At 43.3% G+C, this 24,033-nt stretch overlaps 1 protein-coding gene across 1 annotated transcript; it reads left to right on the forward strand.

Moving 5' to 3' along the window:
- Positions 1-595: 595 nt before the first annotated feature.
- Positions 596-23,052, forward strand: tead1a (TEA domain family member 1a). Its single transcript, XM_084476917.1, has 12 exons — positions 596-720; positions 8,216-8,699; positions 12,817-12,881; positions 13,277-13,339; positions 14,023-14,154; positions 14,372-14,421; positions 15,209-15,270; positions 16,677-16,804; positions 17,339-17,515; positions 18,980-19,120; positions 19,329-19,481; positions 19,629-23,052. The coding sequence occupies exons 2-12, from the start codon at positions 8,495-8,497 to the stop codon at positions 19,740-19,742; spliced, it is 1,290 nt and encodes a 429-aa protein (XP_084333043.1). The 5' UTR covers positions 596-720; positions 8,216-8,494; the 3' UTR covers positions 19,743-23,052.
- The last annotated feature ends 981 nt before the right edge of the window (positions 23,053-24,033 follow it).

Genomic DNA, 24,033 nt, shown 5'->3' on the forward strand with positions numbered 1-24,033 from the left:
CTTTATGAGGGCTGAGGCGCTGCCCACTGAATTCAAACACAAAAGGTCTTCATGGTCAGGGTGCTGATTTTGATGACACAATTTTCTTTTACAAATAAAAAAGGCCTGCATATTTGTAGTTATGTTTAGCTACTTACATCTACACTTTGCTCAAAACAGTTTCGTTTTTATATTGTGAATTTGCTCCCAAAGTCACAGTATTTGTACTAGTCGTGAAGTCAAATGGCAGCTGTCATTTCTTGAGTGAAAACAGGCTATATTTCTGAATAAAGGTTTTTTTCATTATTTTAAGCACGGCGTCTTTCTTGCCCGCAGTACGGTTCCTATGACTATTCTTCCTCTGAATTGAGTTGAGGCTCACCACTGTTCTTTTGTTAAATGCAGCCCATACAGTCTGTCCCCTTTCCACCTAGCCCGTGGCCCCCACCCTCTCTTCTCTTCCACCCATCCTCCCATCTCACTACATTCAGAGTGACGCCACTATTACCCCGCCCCGCTAACTCAATCTTTGCGTTCATTTCATTCCTGTTCCCATTCCTGCTCTCATTCCGCGCATATTTCGCATCCCTGAAGATACGAAGCCACTTTACACATCCGGACCGCCCGATCCAGCGAAAACAAAACCTGTAGGAGTTAGCCAAGATCCTCCTTATGCTGTATCAACATTAATTCGCGGAGAAAGAGGGTGACATCTATTATTAAGGAGACGTTTGAATTAAGGTAAGTTCCCAAGGAGTTCATGAGCCCGTAGGCTACAGTCAACACTGCCCCGGATATTTCACGAACGTTGAATCTATTTCGGACGGAAATGTTGACCCGGACCAAAACCAAAATATATCTTAGTCTAAATTTTCACTTCATTGAAAGAAAAACATTATAGACATTTACTGGAGGTATTGTTCACCAGCTTGTTGGCTACTCGTCGGGCACGGAGCTTTTAAGCGACTGATTTGGGAATGATGTCGACTGTAGTAGGCACATCACCTATCTCTCCCCCCAAAAACATCCGACCCGTTTTGTAAATAATAAAGTATTTTATCCTATCGCGTTCGACGTTACGCTAGATATAGTCCTAGCACGTATGTATGGTAACTGTATGCGTTTGAAATCCATTATTGTGTTGTCGCTAGCCAATTGAAAGGTGCTGTACGCAGCTGAAAGGCGGCTAAACAAAGCTCCAAGTGAATGGAGGACTTGTTGCATCGGCGGGTTTCCATACAGCAGGGCTCGCGCTCTCTAGGCCACAGGAAACCGCTCCACCAAGTTGCCTTTTCACACCATATTACACCGCCACACCGTGTTTATAGTGGTTATAGGAGACACTCGTGGCAGCTTATGTGTGTACGCAAAACTTCGAAAAATATACATCTGGCCACATTGAAATTATGTTCTTCCTGTATGGTTAATTTAAATGTAAATATGAACAAATCCAATATATTAACTGTTTTTTTTTGTTTTTTTAATACAACCATGGTAAAACAAAAAAGTATTTACAAGTATTATATACAAGTAAACAAGTATTTTAGATTCGTTTTCGAAGGAGAAATATTAAAACGTTTTGGATATAACCCCCTTTTAAATACTTTGCTTAGTGTTTATGTGCCAAACCTGTCTTGTCAACGTTGTCTTTGGTCGTTTCATGATGAATTATTGACAATGATGTAGGTCTGCAACACATATGCCAGCAGCCTACTATTTTTTTTTTTGCACAAAAAAAGAACATAATGTAGTACAAATTGGATTTATTAATGCCGTTGAAGGGAAAGCTTTCCTTTTTGTTCAGTGTATGATTAAAAGTAATTAAAATGCTAGCGATAATGAAACGTTGGGCAGAATAAGAATTATGTATTCTCTTTGCTTTTATGATAATTGTCCCCCCATTCTCAAACACACACACACACACACACACACACACACACACACACACACACACACACACACACACACACACACACACACACACACCTTTCTCCTTAGCTATCAGCCTGGATAAATCATGTGTGTAGCTGTATGTGCTTTAGGCCTGCACACCTGTGCACTGAGTTTGCGGATTCTTAATTGTTTTAACTGTGTCCAGAAAGTGTGCAAAGCTTTTGTCCGTTTTCCCCGCCCTCCACCCCCCCTCGCTGTCTCCCTCCACTTCATTGACATCTGTTTTGAGTGCTCCATGCACCTGTAGAGAGAGAGAGAGAGAGTGTGTGTGTGTGTGTGTGTGTGTGTGTGTGTGGTGTGTTTAAAAGGGAGGAGAGGGCAGAATGTAAACCAAGGCATTTGTTCTAGGCCTTCCCAGTGCAGACTGACTAATGACCATTTGGTGTGTGTGTGTGTGTGTGTGTGTGTGTGTGTACGTGTTTGCCTCTCGCTGTCCAGAGCAGGCAGGCCTATTGTTATGGCAGCAACAGGCGTCGGTAGTCCAAGACACACCATATGGCTTGTGTGTGCTTTCGTCGTTGCCCGTGTGTGTGTGTCTGTGTGTGTGTGTGTGTGTGTGTGCGTTTGTGTGTGTGTGCATTCATGTTCATGCTGTTGCAATATGCTGAGGCCTCGGACGGATGTTTGCTTCTCGACCTTCTGTTTTTTACACAGTATCATCTGTTACCTTGTTTCTATGGCGCATGGCAGAAATTCTACACACACCTTATGCAATTTTGTATTAGCTATTGCTGAAAGCTATTGCTGAAGGCTTTTTGGACATGATGTGAAGAAATAGGCTTATTTTAAAAAGATCATTGATCATCATCAAAGATCATCATTGTATGAAACACATTTGTGTTATATCAGTAAAAATATAAAAAGTTGATGGGGGTTAACATCACATGTTGCTGGTTTCGATCAACAATGGCACACTAACAATTTGTACTATTTCACTCTTCTCAGTGTGAATAGTTTTGTCTTCTCTAACGTGGTATTGTATAATTGATCATGTTTGAATGTGAAACCAAACCCATGACTCAGTTGTTCCTTGTGTTGTCACGTGCTGCACCCCCTCCCCACATGCACACGCTCGTCGTTTCGGTAAAGCGGCAAATTCCCCCTGATTAACAACACGCGCGTCAAAGAAAGGAGGGAAAGGGACGTGTGGTTAACAAACGTTAAAGTGTGTAACACCCTCTGCTGTGATTGTGGTCTATGCTTTTTAAGAAAAGAATATTATCTTTTGAGGGCCTGAATAAGATTTGCGATGAAAGTACACAAGCTGGCTAGGATGTATGTCCTCTCATGGATGAGATGGGTCCACAAGGTGCAGTACCTACATTAACCAGTGTGACTCGTGATGACAAAGCTTATCCCAGATCACATAAAATGTACTAAAATAAACAAAATTTCTAAAGAAAGAAATTTACTTTTCCGAATTGAATCTCCTGCTGTATAGGGTGAAATACGCCTAACAGACTAGCTGATGAGGGAATCAGAACTGTTAACAGACATCTATGTAAATATTTGTAACAGGTGGAAAAAGATTCAGGGCTGCCTTCTAGCAGATTAAGCACTTTAGAGAAAGAAAAGAAAGATGCACATTTTGCAAAATACACAAATATGCAAACAATTTTAATTTTGCTTGCATAGCAGCCCCCCCATCGTGTGCGCAGTCGCCGGAATCAGAGTGGGGTATATCCTGGTCCTTAGAAAGACCATTGTATGGCTGTGGAGGGTGTATGGGTGGGGTATAGTGGGGACGGTAGGGGGGATGACATGGGGTACTGGGCTTGGCTGAGGAGAGGAGGGGGCGGGGGGGGGGGGGGGGGGTTGTTTGGGGAACAAGGGAACAATAGGGGGCCTCCAGGGTTGGGGGGTGAGAGTGGACAAGGTGGGGGATGGGGGTTACTAGGGTAGAGGGGAGGGGAGGGAGTATCTGGCTTCAGGGGCAGTGGAGCCTGTGCTGGCTTGCCTGCCCGTATTCTCGGTCTGTTGGGCCAATAGAACTGATTTCCTGCTTACAGACAGACAGACAGACAGGCAGTTGAATCAAGGGGTGGAAATGTTATATAGTAAATTATATATAAGCAAAGAGAGTGTTCACTACATTTTTTCCAACAAAGACAGGGCGTGCTCTCAGAGGCCCAAACTACTTTGATGCTAAGCTTGATAGCCTGGGATTTTTTGTTGATATATTTTTAATAATATTTTCAGTTTTTAGCACTTATGATATTATTGTAATAATACACACTAGTTACATTAAACAACATTTCCCCATTAGTCTATTCGTCTATTTCGTTGAACTCGTTGGTATCACTTGTTTGGTATCATTTATGAACACATGAAGTCGGGCGGGGCCACCAGATGGGCTCCTTCACCACTCAGAGTCTGTATGGGATTTCCTGGCCATGGCAAGAAGGGACCAGGAAGTCGTCAAACCACTTCTGGACAGCTTCCTTGCATTGAGACCAAAGTGAATAGAAAGATAACAGTTGGTTTACACATACATCTAGCTGTTCTTTAACGGGAAAGACATAGGTATTAATGAAATGCTTTATGTTATAACCCAAGAAACAACACAGTCGGATAGCGGGTGTCGGCTTCTATCAGTGCTAGATCAGAGCAACATGTTTATTGATTTTAAAGAGTGACTCATGCACACACGCACAAGCACACACACACACACACACACATACATAGGCACACACAAACACACACCGTACACACACACACACACACATTTGTCTATAAGCAGTTTTTTTCTTATGTTAAGTAGAAGTTTAATGATTTCTCTTGAGGGTGGAAAGTGGTATAAAATTTGACTTTGAGACTTTTGCTAGATTAGTCAACATGACTGAGGTCTCCCACTGTGTTCCCGTTAGTGTAGTCACTCTGTATAACATTTATTTCCTTGCCAGATGTGAGTGAGACGAGTCATATTCTTCTTCTTTTTTTTTTTCAAACATCCTTGTGCAGTTGGCGTTACATATGGGACTAGTTCCCTTATCCAAGAAGAATGTGTGTCGGACTCAGCATTAATTGAAAGAACATTCTAATAACCATTTCCACAGCATCTATTTCTGCATCTGGGAGCTCCACCAAGTGTTGTGTGTGTGTGTGTGTGTGTGTGTGTGTGTGTGTGTGTGTGTGTCTGTGTGTGTGTGTGTGTGTGAGCGTGTGCGTGTGCGTACGTGCTTAAATTGTCATGTATTTATAAGAATAGGACACAACCTCTGTTTGTGTTAGTGTGTTTTGTGAAGTTCTGTATGTGTTACAATTAGGACAGAGATCAGTCAGTTGTCCCATGTGACGTATCATATATATTGGTCTTTTTCATTGTCATGATAGAATGAAACATCCCAATGGAGAAAATTCTCAAGTTGAAGAAACAATGAATGAGTGAATGCAAAAAGACAGCAAATTTATATATTGAAAAATATCTGAACAAAGTGGTTCAGGCCTTGCTGATAGCAATTTAATGAGTGAAGCACAATCTTTCTAGATTCTAATATGCTTTCATCAGAGCTGTGTGTACTGTGCAAGCATTAGATAAACACAACTACAGGCACGCCAAGATTATGAGTGAAAGATTGACTATTAGGGATTTTCAAATACAATTCAACACAAACTAATCACATTTGGTATCTTAACTAGCCAATCAGTAACTACACACAAAATACTTTTTATCTTGATGCATCACAAGAAGCTTTGGCCTCAGAAATGTATGTGAAATGCCTGAAAGGTTTTGCGGTTCTTATTTGCACTCTATTAATTTAAAATCAATACAAAACATGAATTGTTAGATGCTCAACAATTTGTAGCTAATTTGTAGCTAATGTTTTGGGGCGGACATCAGCTAAACCTTTTTGAATCAAAAGCATTACCAGTTTTAAAAAGGGAATGACATTTTGACTACCTTTATAGATTAAGACTGATTGTGTTACTGCTTTATTATGTCATATCGTTGGGTTATTATGCCTGGTTAAAAATGACGGCACTTTTTATACTCTCATAAATTTTTTCGTGATTTAACAAAAGGGCAAAATATATATTTTTTCCTGAATAGTAAATAAGGCTATACCCATATTTATATTCGTACAGGAGGGAATGCCATCAGAAAGCACATTGTTCTGTTTGCTTGTATGATTTGCATTGACCTTTTTAATAATTACAATTATAATTACTTACAATTTCAGAAAGAGGCATTGGACTCATTTGCCTTTTTATCATTTATGCTTTTGTTTCACTCTATTATTATAATGTTGTTTTATTAAGTGCATGGATCTAGACATGTTTGTGGTGTATTTGGACTGTTTGGGAACGGATCGTAGCATGGCAAAACAGGGTAAAGTGGAACAATGTTTGTTTTGAGGATTACAGAGACAATCCTCTTGTTCAAAACCGTTTGTGTGTTTGTGTGCTGGAAGAGGTTGAAACAGATGCTGTGAAGTGGTCCAAATAAAAGAACGACAGAAAGGCTTGCGATAATACTGTCGACTTGTCAAACCAACAAAATCCCTGGGACCCAACACACACACACACACACACACACACACACACACGCAGTATGCCTCTGGTGACACATGCACACGTGTATATCATTACATTTCATTAAAACCCACTGGCATGTGCAGAGCCACACACGCACACACACGTATGCATGCACGCTCCAGACACACACACACACACACACACACACACACACACACACACACACACACACACACAAGGAATATAGAGGGCAGTGGACGTTGAAGGTGACACCCCAGTGAACAAGACTGAAAACACGGCTGTAGTGTAGCTGAGATCCAACACAGCTGTAGGAGTGTGGCAGAGAGCCCTGTAGCCTGTTCTCCTGCAGCCCCCCGCAGGAGAACCCTGCCATGCCTGGTGGTCCTGGCTGGAGTGGAGAGAGGGGAGATTACCATAAGAGAGGGAGCGAGTGTAATCGGGGTTCGGAGGGACTAGCCAGGCAGTCAATAGATGATCTCTGTCTCCTGCTCTCCAGCCCTCCCTTGATCTGCCTCTCGCTCTCTCTCTCTTTCTCTCTTTTTCTCTCTGTCTGTCTATGGTTGTATACACTTTTAGTTGGCCTCACTGGTTCGTGTTTAGCTGCGTCAGAGAATTGCCTCAACTCTTCTTAACATAATGATTCCCGTTAGAAATACGTTTTTAAAAGGAATACAGATCAGGATATTTTGGAGCATTGCATCGTCCTCATTGTTTCTTGTTGAAAAAATGTAATCAACATTCCCTGTAGGGTGGGTTCACTTTTTAGATTTTCATTGAAACACATCATCCATTTATGGACAAAATGTTTCTTTGGATTAGTTTTAGGGATTCTACCGTATTCCCTTCCTAATGGCCTAGACAAACACAGAGGAGGAAACACATGTTGCCGGTGTGTTGCAGTTAGGCCCATGGGATGAATGAATCCTTGTTTGTTTAAAAAGCCTCTAAAGGGAATGTGGTGGTGGAGGAGGGGGGGGTAGCAAAGAACAAGAGCAACAAATGCGAAACCATACAATACAATCTCTGGGGATTCAGCTGTGAGTCTAAGCCCAGTGCATTTTCTTATATATTAGCAGTCACATACCCTTTGGTGGAGATACTTTTAGAGTCAAAATGAATCCCATGATGAACCACAGCTGACTGTGTATAAGTCAGCTGCGGTTCTCCCCTGTATACTAACTCCACACCGCATCAAGACATACATGGTATACGTGGGATCTGTACACAACTGGACAGTGGGGGACATACGTGTGAAGGCATTTGCTGAAATGTAATCACATATGTATTCAGAGACCTGTGAGTACATGGCCAGTGTACTGTAAATACATTTGGGACTCCATTCCAAGGAGCGTCCATTAGTCACATGAACATCCTTGGTCCTACATCACCATGCACTCTACACACATGCACTCTACACACATGCACAGGTTCTCCACAACACATACACGTAATTGCATAAATCCGACAAAAAACAGCATCTCCAATTAATAAAAAAAACCAGCGGACCATAGTGCGACACCATGTCAGTTTGCCTTACGCATGCCAAAATCAATGAGTAGACTAGAGAGTGTTGCTTTGAATTTTGAATACAAGGACCTTGATGACATTGAGCGACTGTGCGCTGATATTTCCATGTGGAGCGGCATGCGAAACATAATCATGATTGGTCGCTGGAGGCTAACGTTGCTAAGAGGCCTCGGCTCCTAGGGGATCTGGCGCAGCATGATAAGGTCTGTCTCATGTCAATGTAATCAAAGTATTCCCTTTTCTTCTCTGTTTCGTTTAGGTTTGCATTTCGGTCTGACCAGAGTGGGGAAACATTGGCTCACATCAACCAGAAGTCCATCGGCCGGCGATCACTGGTTATTGTTTGCACAAAAGTTGTGTGCCCTAGCATACCAGTTTTTTAGTCTGTCGGACACACAGAATTACCCGTAGAAGCATAACAAAACAGCCTCTTGTCACCGGCCTTCACCCGCCCCAGTCCTCAGCACCAACACTGTTTGGCATCGCCAGTGCGTTTGGGCAGCGGTAGACATTGGCCGGGTTTTGTGAGGCAGCGACTATGGACCGCGGCAGCTGGAGTGGCAGCGAGAGTCCCGGGGAGGACATGGACGGCCTCAGCGACTCTGGGGGAGACAAGACCATGGATGGGGACCCGGAGGGGGTCTGGAGCCCAGACATCGAGCAGAGCTTCCAGGAGGCCCTGGCCATCTACCCCCCCTGCGGAAGGAGGAAGATCATCCTGTCTGACGAGGGGAAGATGTATGGTGAGTACTGCGGGGGACATTGCTCTGCGGCCTCTTTATCTGTTTACCCACCCCCCACTGCTATGGATGGGTTGGGGGGGGGGGTCTTCTGTTTTTCTATGGTTCTGATCCCTGGTCTCCAACTGTTATTTTCAGTTGGAAACCAGGAAGATTAGATTAGATTAGACAAAATTGTGCTGCATTTTGAGCTCTACCATTTTCTTTGTCTTTTTATGTATTTTTTTTTACTTATTGAGTCCCTAAAAGTGGTGAAAAGTGTAGCATCTATACATAGCTCCAGCGTTCATCCAGCCATGGAAGGAGCGGTTAGCTGGTGTGAGCTGGTGTGAGGCTGTGGATGTGTGTGTGGAGTTAGCCTCACAGGGCAGCCCGTATCAGAAACACAGGGAGCTAATGGAGCTTTGCTAGGAACATCAGAGACGGGGAGAGACAGAGATAGTTTTTTTTTGTTTGAGAACAAGTGTGTGTGTGTGTGTGTGTGTGTGTTTTGTGTGAACTATTAGAGAGGGGAACAGATGGTCCTCTGGGTGCCACCAGCTGCGCCCCCCCCTCCATCACCCCCCCTCTTTCTTTCTCTTGCTCTTTCTCTCTGGGAAACTACTTATTTTCTACTCCTATTCTTTAGCCAACTGTAAGCATGAGTTCTGACTATCCGACTTTTTTGGACTGTTGGGGGCATTTTAACCTTCTTGTGTACATCATGTCTTCATGTCGGAGTAGAAACAATTGCTCACATTAAATCTTTGCGATGTGTTCTCCTGGGAGATGTTGACATCTGGTGTGGGAAGGGGTTAAAGCAAAGGGCTCGAGAACTCCCCTTCACATGTTGTCCAGTTTGAGTTAATAAGGCGACGGAGCGTTATTTGACCGGGAAATCAGTACAACAAGCAGTATCGACATGCAATCACTGTGAGAATAAGCCCTGGAAGTTGTCTTTGCAACCTGACGGCTCACACGCGTACACTGCTGTCATTCGTGGCATTTGCGATGTAATTAACTGCTGCAGAAGCCTCTTCCTTCTTCAAACCATCCAGAGTTCCAGTGGGGTTCATGCCTCACGGATTAGCGGTGCACTAAACCTTTATGCACGCGTCACTCCGCTTGCCTGTGCACTCAGTCCTGCATGTCGTGGCCTTATGCATTTTAACCATGCCTTTGATTTTTTTTTCCCCCTTTAAAAATCCAATGCATGTTTGCGGATTCACTCAGGATGCACCCCCCCCCCCCTTTTCCCCAAAAAATGTGTGTGTGTTAGAGCGCGCGCACATTTGTAGGCTTTCATGTTTTCCTTTCCCGTTACACCAACACACACTGGAAGTGTGGCTGACTGCCCGAGCTGGCGTCCTCCTGGTAGGGGAGGGGGGGGAGGAGGAGTGGGGAGGATTCTCTTGTTTCAAGCAAATGTCAAGTGACTTAAAATTCAGCGGAGAGGGTTAGAAGATGCGGTAGAGGCAGAGGCATTAAAAGAATAAAGAATTCTTGCAGGTTTTCCTTTCCTTTCATTTCCTTTTATATCGGTGGAATTGGTTGGTCAAAACAAGAGCGACGATTGTATTCAAAATAAAAATATGTTTTCAGATGTTTATCCCATGTTGGTTATTTTTATTTGCAGATGGGGTTGCACTTGCAACGCCTACATTTTCCGAAATTGGAACAATCTATTAGGGATGGCACAAAATTCTGTGATAGATAAATGCTCATTTTCATGCTGAAAGTAGACTGATGGCAGTATACTTACTCCAATACCACAAAGACCATGTTCAGAGAATTCACGGTCCTATCAGTAAATCAAATTGAATAGAAATGTTTATCTTTCTATAAATGAATTAGTGCCATTAACCAAGAACTGTTTCTGTTAGCGTTCACCCACACAAGACAGTACATTTAAATACCTTAGACTTCACAGATACCCATGCTACATTCATCAAGCCTGGTTAAATACGCTTGCTCAATTTGATATATGACATCAATATGACACATTTGTTGTTTTACTGTTAGAGCCTAACAAAATAACTGTATCTTGTATTACCGAGACGACTGGCGTATAATTGTGACTGGAACTAGACAAGCAGTCAGAAAGAGCTCAAAATAGCATGAAAGATCATTGACCAATAATGCTAGCCGATGGCTTGTCCAGCATCTTTGTGCGCCAATTTTGAAAGGTTCTGACAGCCGGCGTGGGCACACTGCAGGCTTTTGAAGCCCAATTTGTTTTGGCGCAAAACTGCCAACCTCGGTCTGCGCATTTGCCAATTTTGAAGTGTGTTTTAAGTTTACCGAGGCCTGAATCTTGAATCCTTCACAATTATGGCACCATCAATCGATGGACGACATTGAAGGTGTAATTCTACTCACGGCTCAGACCAAACACATGCCCAGGGTTCAGGAGTCCTTCTTCAGACCCCGACACAGTCAGGCTATTTACAACCCCTTTAACGTTCTCTGGCTCCCATCTCATGTTTTACTGGTGATCCTAATTAGATTTTTTACCAGTTTGCAAGATTGCGTGTCCACTGTTTTGAGAAGGAGCCACATTTTGTATTTTTTTGGGAGAATTTGCTTTCAACCGTTTAGTTTTCTTGTTACTTGGGAGAGATTCATGGTTTGAATTTGGCCATGATGCCTTTCTTCGGGCAAGTGGTGTGTAGGGAGGAGGGGATGAACTGAGGGAGCCTAGGCCTGCCCAAAACCGTCAGGGGGGAGGCTAGTGGGGGAGAAGGGGGCGGGGGGGGGGGTTGGAGGGGTTGGAACGTCAGAGAATGAGTAAGGAGGAATCGTGGGTTAGAGAAAGAGATGTTTATTGGAAAGTTGGTAAGGTTTTTAGCAGATGGGTGTGTGTGTGAGTGTGTGTATGCAGGGGCTTGTGTGTTAGAGTGCGTGCACGCCGCAGGGTTAGTGAAGGATGATAATTTACCGTTAAGCCTCCTAGAAAGACCAGCTGGCCCCTCTGGAGTCAGATGTCACCCTCCACAGCCAGGAGTGTGTGTGTGTGTGTGTGTGTGTGTGTGTGTGTGTGTGTGTGTGTGTGTGTGTGTGTGTGTGTGTGTGTGTGTGTGTGTGTGTGTGTGTGTGCGCGCGCGCGCGTGTGCATGTGTAGGGGTAAGTGTGTGTGTGCAAATGTGTGTTGGTTGTGGGTGTTTGTCCATTGCTGCATTTGACTGCTAGAAGGAAAACACCTGCAATAGAGCTATAGATTTTTATCATTTTAAGCTCCCTATCTCGCTCAGATTGAATTGGTCAAACACACACACACACACACACACACACACACACACACACACACACACACACACACACACACACTCACACACACAAGCACCATCTGGTAGTTAGTTAAGGCTATTGTTGCGAGTCTTTTGGGTAGTGTATGGAGGTTTTGGCTTTGTGCTGATCTTGACCATCGCCGGGCCAGCTGGCCTGACTTCCATACTCTGCCTACATTAAGAGCAGGAGAGCAGGGGAGCCAAGTCGCCAAGAACAATCTGTTGGGGAGTTGAAATAATGTTGGACTAATGGGGAGTAGAAATAATGTTAGACTAAAATCACTTAAACAGTTGGCTAATTACACACACAAATTATACACACACTCAGCCGTACACAGTTCTTATTGCGGCGATGTAATGCGCTTCTTCAAGGTCCTCAATCTTTACCCACCCTTTATTTTTATTATTTTCTCTCTCGCTCTCTCTCTCTCTCTCTCTCTCTCTCCCTCTCTCTCTCCCTGTCTCACTCTCTCGGTAATCTACTAGCCAGGTCATGCTGATTTTGCTGTGCTCTCCATTGAATAGGGTGAATTTTGTGTGTGTGTGTATGTGAGCGAGTGTACAGCTGGCCTGCTGGTTCCTTTTAATCAGAGGGACAGCTCGTCTACATGAATGCCTGTATTGTTGAATCATGTGTATGCAGGACCATTGTGTGTGTGTGTGTGTGTGTGTGTGTGTGTGTGTGTGTGTGTGTGTGTGCACATGCAGGCATGTATTCAGGACTATTGGTAATTATAGTTCTTCTATGTGAATGTGCATGTCTGGAGGTTATGGTACCCGTCGCTGGCTGTGTGTAGATGTGTTTTATTAGTGTGTGTTGATTGTGTGGTATTTTTTGTCTCTCTTTGCTTCAGGTCGTAACGAACTCATAGCAAGATATATCAAACTGAGAACAGGCAAGACGCGGACCAGAAAGCAGGTGACTCAATTGACACTTTCATTTCCTTATGTAGTATGTAGCCCCAAAATGATAGATTATAATATATAGTATGCTATACAATAATATCATATTATCATATTATCGATGAGATAGAACATGATTGGGATTTCTTCAAAAATCAGATTCTTAACACTAATAGGTTAGCTTTAAATTATGATCAGACAAAAACCTGTTGGCAGTAGAACAATTCACCTTGGGGGTTTGGATCAACATGGGACAGGAAAGCAAATAAACCACTGAAGCCCTTATACTGCTTATGTCCCTTTAGCGAGGCAGAAGGCCTTTCAAGTTGCCATAGCAACCTAGTGTTTGGTCCTTCCTGCTTGCTCTTTGTTTGTCCTCATTACTCCTCCCCTTTCTGTCGTCTTCCCCAGGTGTCCAGCCACATCCAGGTCCTCGCTCGCAGGAAATCCAGAGAGTTTCACTCCAAGCTAAAGGTAAGAGGACCCTTACCTGATTGTGGCTACTAAAGGAAATAGACGCTTTATCACCTGTCACTCACTTATTCATGTTTAAAGCTAATTATTATTATTAGGTGAAATTCTCCTTCCTAACAGCAGTCAATAAAAAAAAAAAAATAATACTCTACTAGCAGTTATAAGCAGTCCAAAATCATGTAATTATTTTTTATTTAATTATTGGATGGCTACCTGTGTGTCTACCTACCTCTTGGCTACCTGCGAGCACACTGCCCCAGCACTCGTTGTGCACGATTGCAGTCTTCCACAGGGCCGACCTGATTCTGAAGCTAGCGCACTGGTCACGTGCTTTGGGGGAGGGGCTTTGGAGGGAGGCCTGGAGGGAGGCCTGGAGGGAGGCCTGGAGGGAGGCCTGGAGGGAGGCCTGGAGGGAGGCCTGGAGGGAGCGGCGGTATTTCTTTTCGGTTGGGTACTTTCAAAAAATCGAGCTTACCCTGGCTCGTTTCTCCAAATTGCCTACCCTAGCATTCGGACAAATCAACATAATATAAGCATTTCTGAACCTAAAGGTGTCAATGTTTAGTGTTTGTGTTTTGTACAGTCACTTTTTCACGCGGTTGACTCAAGGAATAGTCGTGTCCCGGTGACAGCATATGGCGCGCGTGAGTCCCTACATTAACACGGTTCGTCTGTCGTCCCAGGACCACAGCGCCAAAGAGAAGGCTCTGCAGAGCATCTCCGCCATGTCCTCGGCCCAGATCGTCTCGGCCACAGCCATACACAGCAAGCTGCTGCCCGGCATCGTACGGGCCAGCTTCCCTAGCAACGCACAGGTGAGGGACACGCACGCACACACGCACGCACACACGCACGCACAACCACCGCACAACCACCGCACGGGTTTATTTTGAATATTAATTACAGTAAGATGAGTCAAAATAATCTGAAACGATGTAAGGCTATTTCAGTGTGTATACAAAATATATTGTTATTATAAAATATGTAATCTGATGATGTAGTCAAGTCACAGAGTGTTTCTTTCTTTTCTAGCTTTGGCAGGGCATGATTCCTGGAGGCCAGTCCAGCTCTACCACTGAAGAGTAGGTCACACACTGTACACTCCTTCCTGCTCTTTATTCACCGAAATAGAACGTTAGCGTAACATTACTTGTGATGTGATGGGGAAGGGCCGGTAATCAATAGGGCAATGATTCAAATGGTTTGGTGTCAAATAAATGTAGAAATGTAGAAATAGGTCAAATGAAAACCTGTATGATTCCAATGACCGTGGCCACGTGGTGCCAGTAAATGGGGCTAATGCCTTGTTATATTATCTTTAGTATGATATACTGTGGGAAGGTTTGGACCTCCTGGATCTCCTACTGTCACTGCTGTCAGAAACCAGGCTTTCAAATAGCATGAAATAGTGCTGTTGCACCCATTTAGGTCATCATGTGGCCCAGTAACAATGTACATCATATCTTTTTCTCTCTGTCTATTTTTTTCTCTCTCTATTTTTCTCGCTCTGTCCCTCACTCGCGCTTTTTTCTTTCTTTCTTTCTTTCTTTCTTTCTTTCTTTCTTTCTCTTTCTCTCTTTCTTCCTATCTTTCTTCGTCTCTCTCTTCCTTTCTTTGTCTCTTTCTTTCTTTTTTCTTTCTATCTCTATTTCTCTCTTTCTTTCTCTCTCTTTCCTTCTCTCTCTCTCTCTTTCTATCTTTTCTTTCTTTCTATCTTTTCTTTCTTTCTATCTTTCTTTCTCTATTTCTCTCTCTCTCTCTCTCTCTCTCTCTCTCTCTCTCTCTCTCTCTCTCTCTCTGTCTCTCTCTCTCTCCTTCTCCCCCGCTCTCGCTCTCTCCCTACCTGGCTCCCCTCTTTATCTCGGTCAGCATTAAGCCGTACTCTCAGCAAGCCTACCCTGTGCAGACAGCAGGAACGACCACCATCTCAGGTAAGAGAGGCACACACACAATGACCTTTTATTTACCTCGCCGAACAGTCAGTCCCGGGTCCCTCTCATTCCCACTTCAGCTCCCAGTGGGGGCGCATTGCTACACCTGAATACGGGCCCCCCCGGGGATCCTCGGGCCCCCCAGGGGCTTCGCCGGCACCGCAACTTCTTCTTCTTTTTATTTTTTTTCCCCGTTGGGAGGTCACACAGTTGAAGAAGTGTTTTTTTGATGGATGACATTCAATGCGGATGACCTTTTATGTTTCCGTTACGGCGGTGGATACCCCATTTGGGTTCAGCGGGAACTTTAATGTTCCTTCATATATCAGACCATTTATTTAAACTATGGATATGTAGATCCACGTTGTTAGTTGAAACGTGAAATGGTTTTCAAAGCATTTTCCCTATGGCTGGTTTTTAAGTATACTGGGCGATTTAAAGCAAGATAAATGTTAGAGGGGATTTGCTTGTTTCGATCAGGCTAAAGTGACAAGACGCTATCCAACTGTGCTAGTCTAGAACCATTTATATGAATGGGAGCAGGAACGTCGATATCATTGGTTGATTCGTTACACTGGCCAGTGTGGACATGTTGTTTTTCCTTTATTTCTCTGTAGAGGAAGTTGCATTGATTAGAATTGGATGTAAAAATCTTTCTTGGAACATTGTTTTGGCCTACTTTGTTGAGAAGGGAATAACATCACTTGAAATGAGCAAAGAAGGCGAAAAAGTGAAGCTGCCTTTAAATACAGCTCAGCATTCTGCATGTTTACGAGGAGACAATGGCAGTTCTTACTGTACAGCTGCAACAACAGAAGATGTGATTAAATAACATTACATTAGGCTCCATTCGATTGCATTAGAAGACACTCTATTGTCCCCATGGGGAAGTTGGCAGCAGAAGAGAAACAGGTTATTCAAACTGTACAGTGTAGGGAAACAGCGTGTTCTTCACCAGATAACTCGACGTGTTAGAGTTATTACTAGAGATAGAATTAGGATTAATCTGATTACTGTAACCACCTTGTAAAGAAGCAACCTGTCTTGGATAGTGGACACAGAAGGTCTTTTCCGTTTTTACAAATGACAGTTGAAGTCTCTCATAAGGATTATGGGACAACATCTGTGACACAGATTTATCATCACCCCAATACTTTTCACTTCGGCACGTGGAGCACTTGCGATTGCAATTACAAAAACGTAACATATATACCAGAATCATGCATGACGTGCCTACGGGGCGAGTTTAAAGCGATGAGGTTTTGGATTTCACTTCAAGGCTTGTGTAAGATTCAGCTGGCTGATGTTATGCAGCCGCCCGTCCACGGGGCCAAGAGGAGTTGCGTAACGTGTATGTGTGTGATTCTGCTGTTTGTGAAGAGCGGTCCTTTTCTGGTGTTATGCAGGCTATGAGCCCACGGGGGCGGCCCAGACCCACAGGGAGCCCGCCTGGCAGGGCCGCTCCATCGGCACCACCAAGCTGAGGCTGGTGGAGATCTCCTCCTTCCTGGAGACGCAGAGAGAGCAGGAGGCTGTGAGTAACGCACACGCACGCACGCAAGGACGCACGCATACACAGACACACACACACACACACACACGCATAAACGTTACCTCAAATACACACACACGCACCCACACACACACACACACACACAAAACCACACACATACACACACGCATGCGTGCACGTTACCTTAAACACACACACACACACACACACACACACACACACATGCGTGCATGTTACCTCAAACACACACACTCAAACTCACACCAACAAATGGTGCTTATGTCTAAAGCAGATTTTGATACAGAATCACAAACCTCCCGTTAATATTTGAGTACTGACGATTGCAATTATTTTTTAATTCTAATATATATTGCATACATACAACAATTCTTACTTAATTATACAATATTATATGCATTATACATTCTGCATGGTTTGGAGATTTACAGAGGGTTTTTTTTTTGTGTGTGTGCTTTTATTTTCTGTTATATACACACAAACACGCACAATACCTAAAAACGCAGCGTAACACAACGTATACCCCTGTCTTTGCAGCCGTACAACAAGCACCTGTTTGTGCACATCGGCCAGACCAGCCCCCGGTACAGTGACCCCACGCTGGAGTACGTGGACATCAGGCAGATCTACGACAAGTTCCCCGAGAAGAAGGGGGGCCTCAAGGAGCTGTTCGCCAAGGGCCCGCAGGAGGCCTTCTACCTCATCAAGTTCTGGGTGAGCACGCACACACACACACACACACACATACGCACACAAGAAACACACACACACACACACACACACACACACACACACAAGAAACACACACACACACACACACACACTGGTTCCCCTGCTCCACTGCAGTGTGTGAGTGTGGTGTGGGGGGGGTGCTGGGGGTGAGTGTGGTGTTTGAGGGGGTGGTGCAGTGGGCCCCTCCCTTGTGAGTCTGTAAGTGTGTGTGTGTGTGTGTGTGAGGGTGGTGGGTTGATGACAGCAGCAGCACAGGCTTTGTTTGAACACCTGCTCTCCTCCTGACTCAGGTGAGAGTGAGGGAGAGGGTGGAAACTCTTTTTCACTCCTCATCCTCCTCCTCTGCCTCTCTCTCGCTCTCTCTCTCATTCTCTCTCTCTCTCCCTCTCTCATTCTCTCTCTCTCGCTCTCTCTCTCTCATTCTCTCTCTCTCTCATTCTCTCTCTCCCTCTCTCTCATTCTCTCTCTCGCTCTCTCTCTCATTCTCTCTCTCTCTCTCTCTCTCTCTCTCTCTCTCTCTCTCTCTCTCGCCACACCAGGACATCCTCACGTCACTCATCGCCTTTTCATGATTCCTCCGCTCCTTGTATCTCCGTCTCTTAAAATAAGTCAAACGTTGATACTTTCTTTTTCCCCAAAATCTCTGGAGCAGACTCCACACCAGGAGGTAGCACCGCCTTGAGCCCTAGAGCAGACCAATAAGGCTTAAGCATAGACCTGGGTTCATCTTTCAGTTGATTGTTCAGTAATAAATGTGCCCGGGGTTTTGTAAATGTACAGGTTCCTGCATGCTGTCATTGTGGGTGGGTGTGCGTGTGCGTGTGTCCTTAGGCCTGTCTGTTCTCCTCTGAGAACTCATTACACAATGCACAAATGCGTCTCCACTTTTCCCCAGCCTGTAATCAGGGTGCACCGTGTACTTGTACCGCTGCCATTGAATGTTTTCCAGCCTCCAGTGACAAAACACAATGCAAGAATGCTCCCTGCTTGATCCAGCACCCTAATCCGGCCAGTGGAGCTGGGAAGCTCATTTTGTGTGGGCAAAAATTGTCCAGTTTTTCCACACAAAAAGATTGCACAAAGGCTTCCGAATTTTAAATCAAGCAAATTGCTAGTGTATTTGAGTGTGTGCAGCCTGACTAGGTTTAATTAAATACACTGAATTAATCGTGTTAATAAGACCAGATGTGGCCTAATGAACACATTTTCTTACATGTTATTCAATAAATTATTCTTTTTGAGCGACAAAAAAAGAGGAGAATAAAATATTGAGCTTAGTACATTCATTGGAAAGGGTTTAGGCAAATGTATTGTGTACCACAATACCGTCTGCAAAGCGCCTACGGTGCACAAGGTATGTTTTACACCTGGTAACCTGACTGTATTATGCGTAGTAGTGTAGTGAATCTGTGTTAAATGTGGTTGTCTGGGTCATGCTGCTTCCAGGCGGACCTGAGCTACAACGTGCAGGAGGACCCCACGGCGTTCTACGGCGTCACCAGCCAGTACGAGAGCTCTGAGAACATGACCATCACCTGCTCCACCAAGGTGTGCTCCTTCGGGAAGCAGGTCGTGGAGAAAGTGGAGGTGAGAAGAGACAAAGTCATGATGGCTGTTAACATGAAAAAAAAGACCACAGCTACCGGAACACTGTCGTCTGGGAAACCTAAAAATGTTTTCCCTGTATAATTTGATATAACTATCATGGCGTGTTTGTATGAAGAAGGTTTATTCACCCACCCTCTGAACGGATTTGTTTTGTGTGTCATTTTGGTCACTTTCTCCCTCTCCTCAGACTGAGTACGCAAGATTCGAAAACGGCCGCTTCGTCTACAGGATCAACCGATCCCCGATGTGTGAATACATGATTAACTTTATACACAAACTCAAACATCTGCCCGAAAAATACATGATGAACAGTGTGCTGGAGAACTTCACCATTCTACTGGTGAGAATAACGTCTGTGTGTGTGTGTGTGTTTGCGTGTATATAACACTATATCGTCTACATTATGTGCTGATGAGTCTTGTTTGTGTGCGTAGTACCCATTCACTCAAGTCTTACCGTGTTGGTGTCCGTACGTGTGGTCCTGCAGGTGGTCAGCAACAGGGACACGCAGGAGACCCTGCTGTGCATGGCGTGCGTCTTTGAGGTCTCTAACAACGAGCATGGGGCCCAGCACCACATCTACCGTCTCATCAAGGAATAACACGCGGCCCGCCGTGAACCTCTCCACCGGGACACCCAGTGCTAGTGGCCAACCGGAGATCTATGTGTGGAAATGTGTTCTTCGTTTCAAACCACTACCACGGTGTCTGTGACTTCTGAGACACAAGCCGGCTTGCAGTTTCCCATCTGCTGCCACTCCAAAACCCCAAGCGACCAGCAGTCCCCCTTTGACTGCGCTGACGACTCTTAGCATGTAGTTGACCGTTCCCCCGAGACACAGCGGGGTGAAGCTGCCGGACGCTATGCCACTTTTGAAGAAGGTTTCCTATGATCCGACGCAGGAGAGCGTTGTTTGCGAAAGAGGTGGTGGTAACGCAGCCATAAATGCTCTACGATCCAGGTCTGGTTTGTGCTGATTTTACTTTGTTGTTGTTTTTTTTGCGCTTCAGGGAATGTGACGTTTCAGGTTTTGTGAAGACACAAGCCACTAGCCATACGTGGCTAGTGTTGATCCCAGTGGGCCGGCCTTATCTCCGTCACAGTCGTAACTCCATCCACTGCAGCGTGTCTGCTGAGGGGATGGTACTTCTGCCTAGGTAAAGACCAACAAGAAACCCTGAAGAGTTAAAAGTCAAACATGCCCGAGGCCCTCCTCACTCAAAGTGTATGGTTGTGTGTGGGTGTGTGAGTGTGTGTGCGTGTGTGTGTGAGTGCTTGTAGTACCTGTGCGGACACTGAAACAAGATTGAAGATCAGACCCTATGTATCATTAATGAAGAGCTGTGGTAGAGAATAACTTTATTAACAGAGCTGTGGTGATGACATTATTGTTTGTGTATGGATAGCGGTGGTATATACTTTAAAGTTGTGAGGCACATTCTTGCACAAAAAGGATTATCCCAAAGAATTAAAAACACAACACTTTTTTGTAGCTTTTGCTTGCAAAAACATTCTAACAAGCAAACGTTGACAAGAATATATATACATATATATATATATATATATAAATGTGTGTGTATAAAACCCAGGGACGACATCTAATTTTGTTACAAATCTATAAGACTGAATTATTCTTATTCTTAATAGCTACGTCCTGTTCTCTTTTGTCACTAGACCGAAAGCTAGTTAACTGAATATAAAACTATCAACCCTGATTAAATGTTACATCCTATGGTTGCTCCCATGGAAAAACACTGTGATACACGGCAAAATGATACATGCTTGTTATAAACTGATTGGCAAAATTCAGTGCATTTCCTACACCTGCAATAATTATACAGGCCAGATGTATTTATTTAAAACAAATTTCCCTTCAAGGTTTCCCATAACATGGCACCAAAGAAAGAAACCAATATTTTAACAATTCCCAACACGCTGGCAGACAAACGAAGGCTTGCGTCACATTGATTGTGTCATGGCAATGTCACCCTCTACATTCCATCCTATTGTACGCCAGGTCACCATGCCAACAGCTCCAACATGTTTAGATCCCATCTATGTATGGACACACAATGTTTTAATGGTGCAGCTTATTATAATCAAGACCATGGATATATTTAAAACACTTTGCCTTTATTAAGAAACAAAACACAAGCAGAGGTTATACATACCATCAAGTGCCTTCTGTTAGGGAACGCTATTCAGGTGTTGCTGGATGCGTTTGAAAACCCCTCGACTACAAATCAAACCTTTAGATTTTAAAATAATATTCAGAAACTTTCTCAGAAAGCTTTGTTCACGTGGAAATGTTTTCCTTAATGATGTTACTAGTTCCACGTCCACCTTGTCCCCATAGTGATGGTTATTGGTATATTCATACCATGTGGTTGCCATAGGGTTAAATATGTAACTCCCGCCTTAATACAATATGCCTGTGTGTACATATATGCTAATTGGAGGCTCTTGCCAACCGTATAATGAAATATGTAACCTACTTGGACTATCTCAATGCAATAACAAGACCTCCTGGAGTCATCTGCTGTGGCTAATCCCTAGTAACTGAAGAGAACGCGCAGAGTGCATGGCACCTTTTATTAATAAGACCCACCAAGCCACAATAATGTGACTTTGCCTGGATTTACGATGTTATAAGATTGAGGACATTCCATGTTGACAGCAATTTTTCCCAAATAGTTAACACAGTTTACCCACACAGTTTAATGTTGCCCAACCAAACACAGTTTAACACCTTTAAACATTAACACGACTGGCAGTCTTGTAGGCGCATAAAGCATCATTGCTTTATGTGCCTACAGATCCATAATGAGAAAATCTGCACTGGCATTCCCTCGAAGGGGAAATCAGTCCTATTTACAATGTGAAGTATTCCTCATTGTGGCAGCCTGAATGTGTAATGGCAGGCAGGTGTCAGAACTAACACTGAGCATATATTGATGTCATCCAGGAGCAAGGAAGCACAGGGAAGACTGTAGCTCTGCGTCATGTACCCAAAGTGTGTGACTTCTGCCATGGGTAAAATTGCTGGGCATAGATTCATATTAATACTGTGTTGAAGTACCATGAATTGGTCAAATAGATCATGTCATATACTGTGAATTGAGAACCAGACAGGGTCTCTAACCAGACAAGTACTGCTTGGCTGGACCGTGTCGTTTTATCGACCTGTTCAAGGTAGCACTCTGCTTCAGTAGAGTCTGTCTGTCTGCCATTACATTACCACACTACCATCACTGAATAGCTAACACTAAAAAATAATACAATGAGCAGCACTGCGTCGGGATACTAAGAACTATATAGTAAGTTGGTTACATTATGTTTAATCAGCGGAGGACCAACATGTGTATGTCCACACAACATGTTGGCTAATGTGCAAAAATGAAGTAAGGCACACACGTTTGCCTGGTTTGGTTCAAGTGGATAAAGCTGTAATGTGTTGTGTGCTTTTCATGAGGAAATTAATCATTATCGTCTCTTGTTGTCAATAACGTCTTGTCTCGTTTTGTCTCAAGTGCTAGTTGGATGTAACTTTTCAAACCCACCTATTGCCCATTATACAAATTCTATCTCTTAACTCCAATATGGCCTTGAAAATGTCTGCTACAGTACCTTTGCAGGATATGTTTTGATAAATGACTTTGTACAGAGGTGACAATGTTTGGGACAGATGTTGTGTATATCTTTGATATTATAATGTTATCCAATTTTGAGAAGAAACAAAAATACGTTTAGGATTGGTCTCTATTGGTATTGCACAGGGTCTGATCTTTGGTTGGTTTATATGTTTTTTGATTTTTCTTCTTCATGGCTAAGAGTATGATGTTAGATATTTTATAGCTTTGTAGAAACTTTGTACGCATATGCTATTCAATTTAAATAAACAGTCAGCTGTACACTTGGCTCTTATATTATTTATGCACTACTTCACATCACACTACATCACACATTTTTCCATGGTTAAACCTATACAATATTAAGTATTTATTGGTATGACTTTTTATGAATTGTTTGGGAAAAATACGTAAAATGCGTCATCTGCTATGAGAAAAGTTAACAAAATTGTGTAATTTTATCATGAGCTGCCGCCATCTAGTGGAATAAACAGGAAGCCAGCGCACCATATCTCACTCAGATACTTGCAGTAGCTTTTAGGTTTCAAGTCTTTAACATCATGATGTAATTGATGTGGTCCCCAAATAAGTGACAAAACGTGATAAAAAGGTTTGATTGCAGATACATTTCACCTGGAGCAAAATTCGCAAAATTCGCACAGAGCTAAATACTAGTTGGTGGTCTTTCCCAGTATAATTGTATGCAAGATATGACATTGACAAGTCTATGTTTTCACTGATATACTATTATATTTAATATAGTATAACTATAAAAAAGTGCATCCAATGTAAAATATTTTCAGCAAATTGAGATTTCCAGTAAAACAGCAGCATTCATTCAATGCATCTCAGTTAGTTAATTAAAGTTTGTTAAAGTTAGTTAATTCATAAAAATAACATTATCATCATAGCTCAACAAAAAGTCATTGACAATAGATAGCCCTACATTTTAATGATAAACTATCCACATAATACATTTAGATACGCTTTATATTGTAGGCCTAGTCATTGTTTTTTAGGATAGGATAGATAGATATATTTGTCAATTACGTTGGGATGATGTAATGAAAAATTTTCATTGCTAAATCCTCACTTGACAGCATCTACACGCTCGCACAAATTCCACAAGCTTATTTTGACTTCAGAACAAAGTATCCAGTTCAGTCTAGGAAACATAGTCAACACTTTTCATTGACTTTTCATTGTTGGCTGCAGTGCAACCTAACTTGTCAAACTAACGAACGAATAAAGAAGCTGAACCCG

This window comes from Micromesistius poutassou (assembly GCF_964030765.1).
Source record: "Micromesistius poutassou genome assembly, chromosome: 13".
In the NCBI taxonomy this organism is placed as follows: Eukaryota; Metazoa; Chordata; class Actinopteri; order Gadiformes; family Gadidae; genus Micromesistius; species Micromesistius poutassou.

What these genes read in the sequence shown, in the direction of transcription:
- tead1a (XM_084476917.1), top strand. Translation starts at nt 8,495, where the DNA reads ATGGACCGCGGCAGCTGGAGTGGCAGCGAGAGTCCCGGGGAGGACATG. An exon ending in TCCAGCTCTACCACTGAAGA is followed by an intron (nt 14,422 to 15,208) that starts GTAGGTCACACA and finishes TATCTCGGTCAG; the next exon opens with CATTAAGCCGTACTCTCAGC. An exon ending in AGGTCGTGGAGAAAGTGGAG is followed by an intron (nt 19,121 to 19,328) that starts GTGAGAAGAGAC and finishes CCCTCTCCTCAG; the next exon opens with ACTGAGTACGCAAGATTCGA.